Source organism: Trachurus japonicus, chromosome 5 (assembly GCF_045865225.1).
Source record: "Trachurus japonicus isolate A0001 chromosome 5, Traja_1.0".
Classification (NCBI taxonomy): domain Eukaryota; kingdom Metazoa; phylum Chordata; class Actinopteri; order Carangiformes; family Carangidae; genus Trachurus; species Trachurus japonicus.
The window spans coordinates 4,614,642-4,630,392 of NC_140911.1; the positions used below are offsets into that span (position 1 = coordinate 4,614,642).

A 15,751-nucleotide genomic window follows, 5' to 3' on the forward strand; every position below is an offset into this window, starting at 1 on the left:
ATGAATTAAGATTTTTCCTGATATTACGTAACTCCTAATTATGGCTTATTCATTGTTGTTTCTGAATAATGATGTGAATAACCAGTGGGTTATTAAGCCTGTGCATATTCTCATTTGTCCAGGTCATAGTATCTCAAAGGAATAACCAAGTCCAGTTGCTTTCGATTGAAAATTCCTTTGAGAGACAGTGGGTTATTGGGGCCTTGTACAGGGGCAGTAGCACAAGAACAGTAATTCTTCCTTTATCACTCTGAATCAGTATAGCATGAATGCATTTATTTACAATGAATAAGATAATAATTAGGAGTTAATATGAGGAAAAATCTTAATTCATGGTGTAATAGAGGTAGAATAAGGCAGAATAAAAATACGTGCTTAATAATTACTAATAAGGAGCTATAAGCTACTTATATGCATATTACAGTAATAAGCACCAATAGTTAATGGTGAATATGTGTTCCCTAATCTAAAGGGTTACCGAATTTTATTTATTTTATTTTTTATTTTTTACATGCATGTTATAAACACACACTAGGACTACACACATTTCCGTGTGTGGGTCTCGTCGTGGTTAAAATGTATTTTTAAAAAACACAACTGACAGGACCTTCATTCAAAATAGGCCAACTGGGTGTTCCTGTGTGTGTGTGTGTGTGTGTGTGTGTGTGTGTGTGTGTGTGTGTGTGTGTGTGTGTGTGTGTGTGTACCAGGTAAACGTCACAGCCTGCCGAGAAAGCCTCCGCGTGCAGCAGCCGCTTCACTTCCTCAATCGACGGAATCACAGACCGAGCAGAGCGCGCGCCGGGCGGGCAGGAGACTAGAACCAGCACCGCGCGAGGAACCGGAACCAGCACCGGACAGGACAGGACACTCACTACACGGCTGGTTAGTCGAGCTTTTTCCTTTTCTTCCTCTTCTTTTTCTTTGCTTCTTTCTTTTTTCTTTTTCTACATGAAGTTTGTCTGAGTTCAAACACCAGCGCTGACTTCTCCTCCTCCTCCTCCTCCTCCTCCTCCTCCTCCTTCTTCTCCTTCGCTCGTCTTCGCCTCCACTGTGATGTGTGACGTATATGCGAGTGGGGGAAACAAACTGTAACGGTAACTCTTTAAACCGTAACAGTTGGCGTTATAAAGTTGGATAAAACATTAACAAAACACCACCAAAAAAAAAAGCACGTTGATAAAACAACATGTAGGTAATACGACTTTAACTGGGCGGGTTGAAAAGCAGAGTCAGCACTAACGAGCTGTTCTGATTTGTAATAATTAATCTTTACAACTTTTCTGCAGCTTTTCTTTCCCTACCCGCGTCTCGCTTTTTAAACTGAAACGGTTCGATAGAAACTAGCCTAATAAGGACTTTTTTTGATCAGTAGAAGGCTAATAATCGATATTGACAGGCAGGTGAAGTGTTGTATGGTGCTTCGACAGCTTCTGTATCGATAAGTGGCCGACTGAGAGCAGGAGGAATGCGGGGCAGGTCTGAACAGCAGAGGAGGGTAGTGTTGTTTTCCACCACATACGACCCAAAAACTCTGTGTGTGTGTGTGTGTGTGTGTGTGTGTGTGTGTGTGTGTGTGTGTGTGTGTGTGTGTGTGTGTGTGTGTGTGTGGTGGTTTGTGTGGTTAAAAAAAAGCAACTGTTGCGCCAACTGACACGACCACATCCTAGAAGATAGAAGAAGAAGTGTCACTTAGGGAAATTTAATTAAATGCACTTTGACTGGTTGGTTGGTTGGTTTGTTTGATAATTAATTACTGTAATAATGATCCTCATCATCAGCTGCAGCAGAGAAACAGCAGCAGATCATATTCTTCAATACATAAACACTACATCCTTCACTTCCTCCAGCTATTTTTAATATCATTTAATATCATCACTGTTACATCCTGCTCGCTGTAGCCTACTTGTAAATATACATAGACATGTAAAGCATGCAGTGTACATATTCATATTACATAGGCTGCACATATTCACACACATTTATCCAGTATTTATTATTGTTTCATGTCATTTGCTATTGAACAGTACAGTCTGTGGCCACTGCACTTTTTTTTCAATATAACAATACAAAATAAATAACTGTCACATCCACTTCCTCTATTTTTTATTGCATTATATTGTATTATAATATGTTATAGCGTATTACACATGTAAAACATAAAACATACAATGTAGCCTACATATCATTCATACTACATACTCATACCTCATTGTCTATTTGCACCTCTTTGCGATTGTACAGTAACTTGAATTTCCTTTGGGATCAGTGAAGTATCTCTAAGTCTAAGTTCAGTCTGTGGCCACTGACCACTTTACTAAACTATTGTTGTATTGTCTTTAACTTATTGTTCAGTACCTCTTTTTATATGTAAGTACACAGAGTTGAGTCAAATTCCTTGTTATGTATGTGTGTATATGTGTGTATGTGTGTGTATATGTGCACATACTTGGCCATTAAAGCTGATTATGATTAATAATAAGAGAACTCACAGATCAGACAGCTCTCAGATCAGCCTTTAATCGACAGGAAATGGGGCGACAGAGAGAGTGGGGGGAACAACACGCAGCGAAGGGTGTAAGGGCGTGATCAAACCGCGGCCGCTGCAGTGACGACTATAGACTCTGCATATGGGGCACACACACACATACTAACTATATATACTGTATATACGTAGCCTATATTACTCAATCTCAACACACAAAACATGAAGCAGATTCACTTTGAGCTGTGGAGGAATCTGGTGATATGATAAATAACCTAAAGCTTGGTGGCTGTACTTTAATATGTTGTGATTAGAGCTGCAACTAACGACTGTTTCCATTATCGATTAATCTGTCGATTATTTAAACCATTAATCGATTAGTTGCTTGGTCAATAAAATGTTAAAAAATGTTGAAAAACATCAGTCAGTGTTTCTCAAACCACCAGACGTTGTCCTCAAATGTCTTATTTTGTCCACAAACCAAAGAGAGACTCAGTTTATTGTCATAAACAAAACAAAGAAACCAGAAATATTCACATTTAAGAAGCTGGAATCAGAGAACTACTCAAACCGATTATTGGATTATCAAAATAGTTGAGGATTAATTTAATAATCGATTATTGTAGCAGCTCTAGTTGTGATTCTGTAAGTGAAACTCTCAGTATCAAGAACACAAGAAGTCTATCAAGATGTCCTGCATCATAGTAAATACTGTGTGTGTGTGTGTGTGTGTGTGTGTGTGTGTGTAATCTGAATGAACATCTGCCTTAGGGAGTTAAAAACGGGTGTGAACAGGAAAGATCTGATAAACATTAAAGGTATAGTTCAACATTTTGGCAAATTGGCCCATTGCCATAATCCCTATAGTCATAGCAATAAGTTCGTTACCTTTAATTGTCGGTGCAAGCTATTTTTAGAACGGCGGAGCAGAGTCGTGAGCTGCTCAGAGCTACGCTACGGAGGCTCATGGGATTTCTTGGTTTCCATCATCAAACTCATCAAATACACAATCCAACAACTCCACAACGCTCTGGTGGACAAGTTGTGAGCTGCACATTCACCACGCTATGAGATAATAACACAACGTTACCACACAGAGTTGTTTTAGAGGGAAATTCAGAGACTGATGATGAAAAACTGTCCCTGAAGGCAACGTGCATCAGAGGTTTTACATGAATTTCCCTCTAAAACAACTCTGTGTGGTAACGTTGTGTTATTATCTCATAGCGTGGTGAATGTGCAGCTCACAACTTGTCCACCAGAGCGTTGTGGAGTTGTTGGATTGTGTATTTGATGAGTTTGATGAGGGAAACCAAGAAATCCCATGAGCCTTCATTAGCCTCCGCAGCTCACGGCTCTGCTCCGCTGTTCTCAAAATAGCTTGCACCGACAATTAAAGGTAACGAACCTACTGCTATGACTATAGGGATTATGGCAATGGTTCCAATTTGCCAAAATTATTGAACTATCCCTTTAAGATATTGTGTTATTACTGTAAAACAGAGTCAGTGCAGCAGCAGCAGCAGCAGCTCACAACACAAAACCACTGTGACCGTGAAGTGAACTGTTCTGTATATATACAGACGGAGCTTCAAAGGATCAATACAGTATCACATCATCTAATATATTTATATTTATATACGTGAGTAATAAGTGTAGAGATGTTTTCTAATGTTGTAACAATCTGTGTCTCCGAGTCTCAGCGGTTTCCCACAGCGTCCAGAGTTACTACAACACGTTCACCAGGCTCCGTCGCCGTGTGTGTGCACGTCGCTCAGCACAGAGCGGTGCATGTGAGGACATGTTGTTTCCATCACCGACAGGCTGCACTGCACACACACACACACACACACACACACACACACACACACACACACACACACACACACACACACACACACACACACACACAGAGAGGAGCTCTAAAATAGTCTGAGGTGGTTTTACATCGCTGCACCAGCTCCGTCTCTGCTTCTTCTGCCTTTAACTTCTCTCTTCTCTCTTTTCTTTTTTCTTTTCTTTCTACTGAAACCACTTCTGCAGCTGTATGTGTTATAACCATGTAATAACTGCACCGTAGTTGTTATTAATGTGGTATTTTATCTACATGGTTCAAGGATTCACGCACAAACACACAAACTGTGTTTTTATTTTTTTTTTATTACATTGAACCGAAGCCCAGAGTTTAGGTGTAATAACATAATAAGTGAAGGAACTTCTCCTGCCGACACACACACACGCACACACACACACACGCACATGCGCACACACACACACACACACACACACACACATTTCTGTGTTGCTCATTAATGCCGGCATCAGGAAGCAGAGAGAATAAATAGAGCTGTGTGTGCAGTCAGGTGGAAGTTTGAACATTACAGTCGGTCACTGTAACTACACTGACTTTAACAGGCGGGACAAATCGATACACACACACACAAACGCGCACACACACACACACACACACACACACACACACACACACACACACACACACACACACACATGCACATGCATAAAGTTTGTTGTTGGTGGGAAATCGATCACCACCAGCGCTGCACAAAATCAATCACACACTCACTATTGATGAACTCCCCCAAAAACCTCTCTGACATCACAACAGCAGAGTGATGATGATGATGATGATGATGATGATGAAGGTTCTCAGTCATCCAGGTCATTGTAGTCGTTAAAGGGATAGTTCAACATTTTGTCAAATTGGCCCATCACCATAATCCCTATAGTCATAGCAGTAGGTTCGTTACCTTTAATTGTTGGTGCAAGCTGTTTTTAGAACGGCGGAGCAGAGCCGTGAGCTGCTCAGAGCTACGCTACGGAGGCTCATTATGGGATTTCTTGGTTTCCCTCCATCAAACTCATCAAATACACAATCCAACAACTCCACAACGCTCTGGTGGACAAGTTGTGAGCTGCACATTCACCACGCTATGAGATAATAACACAACGTTACCACACAGAGTTGTTTTAGAGGGAAATACAGAGACTGTTGATGAGAAACTGTCCCTGAAGGCAACGTGCATCAGCTGTTTTGCATGAATTTTTAATGTTAATTGTAACTTATTCCAGGTGGCAGCTGCAGAAAAACTAGAAGCAGTTCTTCCAGCTGAGGTGTTTGTCCCTGGAGGTCTGAGTGTCAACCAGCGAGTTGAGAATGAGTAGGGAGGTTATATTATATTTTTCCCAATTAAAGCTTTTATAGATAAACAAAAGTCAGTTTGTTGAGACAGAACTTCAACTGGACTTCTTCAAGTTCAACTTTCAGCCCTTTAATGACTGTGATGATGATGATGATGATGATGGTGTCTCAGCTCCCTTGGCTGTTTTCCGAGGAACGCGTGCGTCTGTGTTTGGATCGGCGACGTGTCGAGACCTGCTCCGTAGTTCAAGGAAAACAACTTCCACTGCTGCAGCTGCAACTTACTCTGCAACTCACTGACTACTGAACAGCGAGGAAACACAGCAGCACAGATACGATGTTGTTGTTGTTGTACATTGTCGGTCTGTACTGTAGCATTAGAGGTGTGTGTGTGTCTATTAGAGCTGGTATGTGGAGCAGCTCGGGGTGTGACTGCAGGTCCTGGCCAACACCTTTCTGCAGAACTGCTGCTGTACATATAGAAACTGTTGTAGTTGTAGCTGTGAGTGTCTGCAGCAACTCATGCATGCAAAAAAAAAACGACTTCCCTGCACCTACATGTCACTTTTTAGATATATAGCCTAACTAGTTTTTTTTACCGTCTTTAGCAGGAAATTCTGTTTGTTTTCAGCTTTTCTACCTGAAAAACCATCCGTAATGGAAATCTTCACACTGGAAAAACATGAAATACAAAATATATGAAGCTCATATTACACATATCACATTTCTAATCTCAACCAAGAGCTGCTGTGGAATCTGATAACAGGTGGTGTAAAAACATGATGTGCTCCTCCTCCTAAGTCAATAACACACAGAGTGACGGAGCAGCAGGAGTCCACTTCCGGTTTCTTTGCTTTCTTTTTTCTTTTTTTTCTTTCTTGATCTTTATTTCCCAAGTTTTTTGGACAAGACAGGTCAATTACATATCAAAAAAGTTAAAGGGGTACGCCAACATTTTTTTTTCCATGTCTTGCCTCACTCCCGAGTCCATGACCAGCAGATAGACACCATCCTTTCGACTGTACATGCAGTAACAAGGGAGATACGGGCAGAGCTGGCGCACCGCTAATTAGCTTAGCTCAAACGCTGGAAGTGTATAGGTAGTGTTAGCCTGCCTCCACCTAAAGTCACTAATTAGCTTAGCTCAAACACTGGAAGTGTATGGGTAGTGTTAGCCTGCCTCCACCTAAAGTGGCTAATTAGCTTAGCTCAAACACTGGAAGTGTATGGGTAGTGTTAGCCTGCCTCCACCTAAAGTCATCAGAGAAACTCTTCAGCAACTCTAAACGGAAACTGGTGGGCCGATCTTGGTCTCAGAGCTGACAAAACTCTCCGGTAAGGCATCTTGAGCGGTCAAATGCCGCTAACGGGACGAGATCGGTCAAAACGGAGGGTTCAAGCAAAGACGCTTTATTTTGGTTCAAGCTAGCTACATCGAGGGTAGGTTAGCTTCCTGTTTCAAAGTAAAAGCACAAATTCTATCGTCATGGTTTTCTGTATGTAAAGGGCAACGGGTGTTTTATTTTGTGAAAGTAACTGGTTAAGTGCGTTGGTCACAACGGCTAGCTTGAGTAGCGCAGAATTCGTCCAAACGAAATTGTAAACAGCTGGTATTTAGACAAATTAACGACACACTGCTGATCTAAACGGCTACTTTCTCACCTAAACATGTTTGAAATGTTGATAAAGTGATATATTTACAGAGTTTAGAGCTAAAATGAAATCAGCTTCTGACTGCTGATTTCGGCTCGGGTAGGAGGCAGGCTAACACTACCTATACACTTCCAGTGTTTGAGCTAAGCTAATTACGGCGATACGGCTCTATCTCCCTTGTTACTGCACGCACAGTTGAAAGGATGGTGTCTATCTGCTGGTCATGGACTCGGGAGTGAGGCAAGACACAAAAAAAAAAATGTTGGTGTATCCCTTTAAAAGAAGATAGGCTATAAAATATAATAGAATCCAAGACAATGTGGGGCGGCATTCTCCGACTATACTTCTAAGCTACTGTGCATACATTTGTGAAGTAAACCGTTCACATCATAAATACAAACATGGTTTAACATGACTTAACATTGTACAATACTATACAAAAGCTGGATAAAAATATGGTGAAAATATAAAGTAATCCCAGTTTAGATAGGCAGACCATGTGGAAAGTATTGACTGGTTTAGCAGAAGTGACTTTAGTGCTCTCCTAAACTGTTGTAAAGATAATTAAAAAAAAATGTACAGGTAATAAATTCCATATTCTAGGCCCACGATAAAGTGTAAATAAATACACTACAAATAATAAGTTTGGCTACAATATGTGACAAAATAATTCAAAATGCTGCTCAACATGTTGTGTCGTTATTGATAGAAAAGAAACAAGAATTAAAAGGAGAGAAGAAAAAACAAAAGGGGAAACGCACACAAATGTTTGTTAATGTGAACAGTTCATCAAGTGTAAGATGAAATGACCTCCAAAAGACATAAAGTTACACATGACATATTCACTTTACATTTCAAACTATATACTGTATATTTACAGAAAAGGAAAAGGTCCCTCAGCAAAAGTGTGTGTAAATAGTAGGGCAGGGTATCACTACTGATTTGATTTGATTCCCACTGACAAGGTCCCGATTTGATTCGATATTGATTCATTTTTTAATACCAATTTACTTGGTTATGAAAGAGTTTTTTGTTACAAAACTATTGTTGCAAATTGTCCAAAGATGGAGAAATCTAACCTGTTTATTATTAAAAATATTCATGTTTACATTAATGCACATTTATTTAACATGCCCCACTCCAGAAGTAAACAGTGCAACGGTGCAGTGGTGAACATTAAAAGGTCAATGAATCGATATCAGATCTTTCAAATGAAGATCAATATGAATCGGAAAATCGAGTCCTAGTAAATAGTAAACATCTTGTCTGATACCTTGGTCAAAGTTCTCTGAGAGCTCCAGTCTCCTGGGTTTCCCATTCTGTTGCTGCTGCTGCTTTGTTTCCCTTTTTCACTCTGAAACTGTAGAAAACTACAATAATACACTGATATTGATGAAAATATTGAAAAAAAGAGTGTTTCATGTTTAACTTGATGTCTTTTGGAGATCATTTCATCCTCCACTGGATGAACTGTTTAACACATTAACAGACAGTTAGGACCAGGGTGTGTGTAGTGTGTGACAGATAAACGTCACCATGGTAACGCTGTGTGTGTGTATCCAGGTGACCGTGGTACCCGTCGCCATGGCGCCCTTCCTGAGGATCACCTTCAACTCGTACGACCTGGGCGTCCTGCCGCCGCTCGCCGACCCGCCGTTCTGCGCCATCAAGATGAAGGAGGCTCTGACCACCGGTGAGGAAGATGCTGCTGCTGCTCCTCTTCCTCCTCCTCTTCCTCTCTCCTCCTCCTCCTCCTCTTCTCCTCCTCTTCTCTTCTCCTCTTCCTCCTCTTCCTTCTCCTCTTCCTCTTCTTCTCTTCCTCCTCTTTCTCCTCCTCCCCCTCCTCCTCTTCTTCCTCTTCCTCTCTCCTCCTCCTCCTCCTCTTCTTTCTCCTCCTCTTCCTCTCTCCTCCTCTCTTCTTCTCTTCCTCCTCTTCCTCTCTCCTCCTCCTCTTCTTCCTCCTCCTCTTTCTCCTCTTCTTTCTCCTCCTCTTCTTCTTCCTCTTCCTCCTCTTCTTCCTCCTCATCCTCCTTCTTCCTCCTTCTTCCTCTCCTCCTCCTATCCTCTTCTTTCACCTCCTCCTCTCCCTCCTCCTCCTCATCTTCCTCCTCTTCCTCTTCCTCCTCTTCCTCCTCCTTTTCTCCCCCTTCCTCCTCTTCCTCCTCCGCTTCCTCTTCCTCCTCCTTCTCCTCTTCCACCTCCTTTTCCTCTTCTTTCTCCTCTTCCTCCTCCTCCTCCTCTCTTCTCCTTCTCTTCTTCTTCCTCCTCCTCTCTCCTCTTCCTCCACCACCTCCTCCTCATCTTCCTCCTCCTCTTCCTCTTCCTTCTCCTCCTCCTCCTCCTCCTCTTCTTCCTCTCTTCTCCTCCTCTTTCTCCTCTTCCTCCTCCTCCTCTTCTTCTTCCTCTTCCTCCTCATCTTCCTCTTCTTCAACCTCCTCTTCCTCCTCCTCCTCCTCTTCCTCTCCCCTCCTCTTCTTCCTCTTCCTCCTCCTCTTCTCCTCTACTCTCCTCCTACTCCCCCTCCTCTCTCCTCATCCTCTTCTTCCTCTTCTTCCTCCTCCTCCTGCTCTTCCTCCTTCTGCTCCTCCTCTTCTTCTTCCTACTCCTCCACCTCCTCCTCTTCCTCTTCCACCTCTACCTCTTTCTCATCTTCCTCCTCCTCTTTCTCATCTCCGTCTTCCTCCTCCTCCTCTTTCTCATCTTCCTCTTCCTCCACCTCTTTCTCATCTTCCTCCTCCCTCTCCTCTCTCCTCTCTCCTCCTCCTCCTTCTCCTCCTTCTCTTCCTCCTCCTCTTCTTCCTGCTCCTCCTCCTCTTCTTTCTCATCTTCCTCCTCCTCATTCTTTTCTTCCTCCTCCCCCTCCTCTTTCACTTCCTCCTCCTCCTCTTCCTCTCTCCTCCTCCTCCTCTTCCTCCTCTCCTCTTCCTCCTCTCTCCTCTCTCCTCTTCCTCCTCCTCTTCTTCTTCCTCTTCCTCCTCCTCCTCTTCTCTCCTCCTCCTACTCCTCTTCCTTTTTCTCCTCCTCTTCTCTTCCTCCTTTATTGTATTTTATTAGGTGTCAGGACGGTGTTTACTTGACACTTCATCATTTTTAAAGAATGAAAACACGTCTTCACCAGATTTAGACAAATTAAAAACATTGTTTATTATTTACTCTTATTTACTACTATTGTTTAATTACTTTACCTTTACATCTCTCTCTTTCTCTCTCTGTCTGTCCCGTGGTGTCAGAGCGAGGGAAGACGCTGGTGCAGAGGAAGCCGACCATGTACCCGGCGTGGAAGGCCAGCTTCGACGCTCACATCTACGAGGGCCGCGTGCTGGAGGTGCTGCTGATGAAGACGGCCGAGGAGCCGCTGGCCGAGGTCACCGTGGGCGTGTCCGTCCTCGCCGAGCGCTGCAAGAAGGCCAACGGCCGCGCTGAGTTCTGGGTAGGACGCCACGACACACATCTGTCCTCCGTCGCCAACATCTGTAGGTGTGTGTGTGTGTGTGTTAACCTGAGTGTGTGTGTGTGTCCAGGTGGACCTCCACCCGTCTGGGAAGGTGATGATGGCCGTGCAGTATTTCCTGGAAGGAGTCGATACAGGTGAGAGAAAACACAGAAATATTTAAAAGAATAGTTCACCCAAAATTGAAATTTCACTCATGATCTCCTCCTCCTCATGTGGACTAAGGGCTGGGAGAAGTTTCAGAGTCCTCCGTGGCTTCTCTGAGTTACAGGGGGTCTCGGCGTAGCAGTGCATGTCCATATAACGGTTGCAAATGGATACCAACTGTCTTCGTAACAAAAAGACACACCAAAAAACATCCAAATACCTCCATGCTGCTCGTATGTAATGTCCGTCTTGTATTGAAGCCCTGAAATGCGAAATTGTCCTGAAAAAAATTAAATAAGTCTATATTTCAAGCTTGTTTGTAGCGGAAGCTTCTCTTCCTGGTCCGTCCAAATTTGACAAACCGGGAAGAGGAGCTTCGAGAAGCGTAAGTAATTCAATTCAAAAAGTGAAACTAATACATTATATACTGTAGATCCGTTACACACAGAACGAAACATTGAATGTCTTTCTTTCTTTCTTTAATTTCTTTTAATTGTAATAATTATGGTTACGTTTAAAATTCAGTATCTCCAAAAAATTGAATATTGCATAAAACCAATTTTAAAAAAAATGTAATATGGAAATGTTGGCCATCTGAAAAGTTTGTCCATCTATATGAACTTGGGGCTATTTGACTTAACATGATATTCTAATTTATTTAGATGAAAAAAGCTCATGGTTTCTAATCTCAGGTCATTTTCTGTTCTGTAAAATAACATATGGTCAGTTGTTCAGCTTCTTCTAACAGTTTAACAGTGAAAAGATCAACCAGATGAAAACGTGTTGTCAGTGTAAGACACACACTCCACACACTCCACACACTCCACACACACAGTTGATAGTGAAAATAGGTTTTTAGGCCAATGAGCAGGAAAGTAGGTGAATAGTTTTCTTTCTCTTTTAACTGCAGAATTAACTAAAAACTAAACGGATGAAACTCTGTCAGTTTGTCTGATTATTTACAATCTGTATTTGTCATTCCTTTCATTTTTAACCCCACCCCCCACCCACATGTATTCACAGCCACAGAGTTTGGCCTGAAAACCATTCACAGACACTCACAGTCCCTCTGCTTCTCCATGGATTACCATCATTATCATTATTAATGTCTGTCAGTGTGTTGACGTGCGCAGAAGAAGCCTGTTGTTGCAGCGTTGTGGGCGTGCCGTGATGTGTATGTGTGTGTTTTCTGTGTGTGTTTGCAGAGAGCAAACAGGCGGCGAAGGAGGAAGAGGCTCCGACTCTGAACCGCAGACGAGGAGCCATCAAACAGGCCAAGATCCACTTCATCAAGAACCACGAGTTCATCGCCACCTTCTTCAGACAGCCCACCTTCTGCTCCGTGTGCAGGGAGTTCGTCTGGTCAGTACCACCACCACCATCATCATCAGGGCCGGCCCTAGGATTTTGGTGGCCCCCTAAACAAGATTTTTGTTTGTGGCCCTGCACTCTAAGCACAAACACCAAATCACTGGTTAAAACTGAATACAGACGTGTTTATGCCCTCTGAGGTTTGAGGACATTTTCTCCACTTTTACATATTTTCTTAAATGTATCTTTTTAAGATACTTGCAGATGTAACAATACTCAAGTGTTTTATGTCTAAATATTAGAACCTCCGCTGTAAGCACACTGAGGCCAGTTTGTCCTAGAACACTGTAGAAAGAAATAATTTAGGACAAATGCTGGAAATTTGAGGTCTGCTTTTTGAAAAAATTTCAAATCCCTTGTGAAAACGCTCCTTCAGTCATGAGAATGAACTGTTTTGGTGCTTGAAATAGGATATGAATACAGTAATAGATAAGTGTAGAAAACAAGTCTAAAATGACATTTTGTAAGATTGCTTTTTGAGCATAAATGTTGTCATTCTGCCGTTCTATTTTCACCAAATGTCTCAAATGTGAGATAAAAGAAGCTGAATATTGACTTCACATTACATATAAAGCTCATAGCTGCACGTGCAGACCTCAGGATGTTTAAATGACTTGATGAACCCCGGTACCTTTCTGATCATGTGGCCCCCCACCTAACGGCTGTGGCCCTAAACAACCGCATAGAGGGTTTATGCCAGGGGCCGGACCTGATCATCATCATCATCATCATCATCATCATCATCATCAGAAACCTTGAAGGCGGCTAAAAAAGAGGAACTCATAAAACCACAGATCAGATACAGACTCATCAAAAACACGCGCAGTGTTTAGGAACTTCCTGATAATCAGCAGCAGCAGCAGCAGCTTGTCATCATAGCGTTCCCTCCCCGAGCAGCCGAGTGTCACTTCTGCATCTGGCTGATAAAACCTGTAACTTTCCGGTTTGAGTCGTACGTATTATATACCATCGGTCTGTACACTGCAAAAACTCTAAATCTTACCAAGAATATTTGTCTAATTTCTAGTCAAAACTAATCTCATTATACTTAAAATAAGACTCATCATGTTAAAAGCTGCTTGTTTTTAGACACTTTTTACTTCTTTCAAGCAGATTTTCACTGAAACAAAAATCTGATAGTGGAGCAAGTTTTTCTTTCTTATTACAAGCACAAAAAACCTGCTTTCACTGGCAGATTTTCTATTTATTTCAAGTGAAAATTAGTTTGAAACAATTGAAAATGATCTAAAAACAAGTTAATAAAATAAAATAATAGGTGATGAGTCTTATTTTAAGTGGAAAGAGATTAGTTCTGACTAGAAATGAGACATTTTGACAAGAAATAAGACAAATATTCTTGGAAAGATTTTGAGTTTTTGCAGTATGGCTTCACATCTCCTCTGATCACCGGCGACATGCGCTGTTCAATTTTGAGATTTTGGGCTATTTTTCTTCCTTAACATGTTTTCTTTCAGAAAAATCAAAAGAAATGGTAGAAAATCCACATTAAGGTTTTTATTTTACTTCATTTTGTCTCTTTCATCAGTAGATTTCTCCTAAATTTACAAAAAGTTAGTCTGACCCATGTCACATCAGGTGTCATTGTAAAGCTCTCTCTCTCCTGAACAATGATGTAGACTCCAAAAATTGTCATTTCCTCCGTATCCGCAACCAATCATAAATATACGATTTATAATAACAATCTATATAATTTTACAGTCCAAGTCTTTAAAGGCCGTTTTCTCAGAAAGAGTTTTTCAGACTCAGACTCTGAGCTAGAAATCTCCACTTCAGCAGCACTTACAGACACCAAACCTTCCACTTTGATCCCTTTCTATATCCTGAAGGTTTTTACAGAGGGGATTGTTGATATATCATTCACAGCCTCATTTATACAACATTTTATTACCATAAGCATGGTGAAATTAGATTTTTTTAGGGCTGGTGACAGTATTTTCTCTTTTACAGAGTGATAAAAAGAGATATCCAAAATCCTCCTCTGTAAAAACTTCTGACTCTAATATGTCAACAAAATAAAACAAGAATTTTGAAAGTAGCTTTATCCATTTTTCAGATTTCAGTTCTGGAAATATATGCAAATTAGTGCATATTTCATTAGATATTGCCTCATTTACATATTTAAACATAAAATTTGACAAAACTTGTAATACAAAAAATATTTCTCTTAATGTAAGTAATAAACTTGGGAAGTTTCATGGTGATATGTGTTAGTTTAATTTTTTTACCCTATTCACCTGTAGTGTCTCTGACCTTAAAAAATAAAAACATTTTGGTTTCACTAGAAAGAAGGAAACAGTGATACACAAATCAGCAGCCGTGAACGACAGCTGCTGATTATCACCGACGACAAGTGATCAATCAACAAACCAACAATCCATTCACAATCACATGATCAAAGACTCACACGACCTCTCTGTGTGTTTTTCCAACAGGGGGCTCAACAAGCAGGGCTACAAGTGCAGACGTAAGTGGAGATCAACGCATTTATAGTCCAGGCAATCTAGCTCATTTTGGACCCCAAAGCTAGAACTAATTGTATATAATAGAATTTTTTTCACCATACATCATTTCTATGAGGTATCCAGAACAACATACTAAAAGTCCCAAGGAGTCCTAGTTGGGGAAACATGTTTAATTCTCATCAATCCAAGATTGATTCACTGTATAAAGTCTATGGTGCCAAGGCAAGGAAATTTTATTAGTATAGCCCGTTTTTACAAACAGTTTGTCTCAAAGGGCTTTACATCCCATCATAACAACATCCTCTGCCCTTAGACCCTCACATCCACTGAGGAAAAACTCCATGGAAAACCCTTTTAACAGGGAAAAATCAAATAGGCTTATTTTTTTCCCTTTACTATTCGGGTGTATTTTGGGCATATTCCATTGGTGTATGGATCATTTACATATTCAAATTCATTTTCAAATAAACTTGTAATACAAAAAATGTTACATTTCATGGATATTTTCATTGTTGTGATAGGAGTAAAGGGGAAAAAATGTTTTCTGGCATTATCGGCACCATAGTAAATCAGTCTTGGATTGATGAGAATTAAACATATTTCCCCAACTAGGATTTCTTAAGACTTTTAGTTATGTTGTTCTGGACAACTCAAAGAAATGCTGTATGGTGGAAAAAATTCTATTACAATTAGTCTGTCGTAAAATGCTATTTTGCCTGGACTAATTAAAAAAAACCTCTGAAGTGCATTTTATTTTTCACGCTTGTGTTTCTTTCTGTCGCTCACACGCTTCTCCTTTGTTTTTGCTTCTTTATCAGAATGCAACGCAGCCATCCACAAAAAATGCATCGACAAAATCATCGGCAGATGTACCGGTACCGCTGCCAACAGCCGGGACACTGTGGTACGTGACTCTCAGCCCCGCATCGTCCTGCAGCAGGACAACGTGTCCTCTGAGTAATCTCCATATGTCCCTGCTCTCTGTGGGCGGAAAGAGAAAA

General features: G+C 41.1%; 1 protein-coding gene across 2 annotated transcripts in view; it reads left to right on the forward strand.

Moving 5' to 3' along the window:
* The first annotated feature begins 773 nt into the window (after nt 1-773).
* Nucleotides 774-15,751, forward strand: part of prkcda (protein kinase C, delta a) — a 39,198-nt gene continuing 24,220 nt past the window's right edge. Inside the window, exons 1-7 of one of the 2 annotated variants that reach the window (XM_085775719.1) lie at nt 774-885; nt 8,862-8,991; nt 10,529-10,728; nt 10,820-10,886; nt 12,102-12,258; nt 14,721-14,752; nt 15,569-15,654. In XM_085775719.1, the coding sequence (XP_085631845.1) occupies nt 8,883-8,991; nt 10,529-10,728; nt 10,820-10,886; nt 12,102-12,258; nt 14,721-14,752; nt 15,569-15,654 (651 nt within the window). In that variant the 5' untranslated portion in view covers nt 774-885; nt 8,862-8,882. The remainder of the gene's footprint in view (nt 886-8,861; nt 8,992-10,528; nt 10,729-10,819; nt 10,887-12,101; nt 12,259-14,720; nt 14,753-15,568; nt 15,655-15,751) is intronic. The other variant, XM_085775720.1, reaches the window with a different exon arrangement.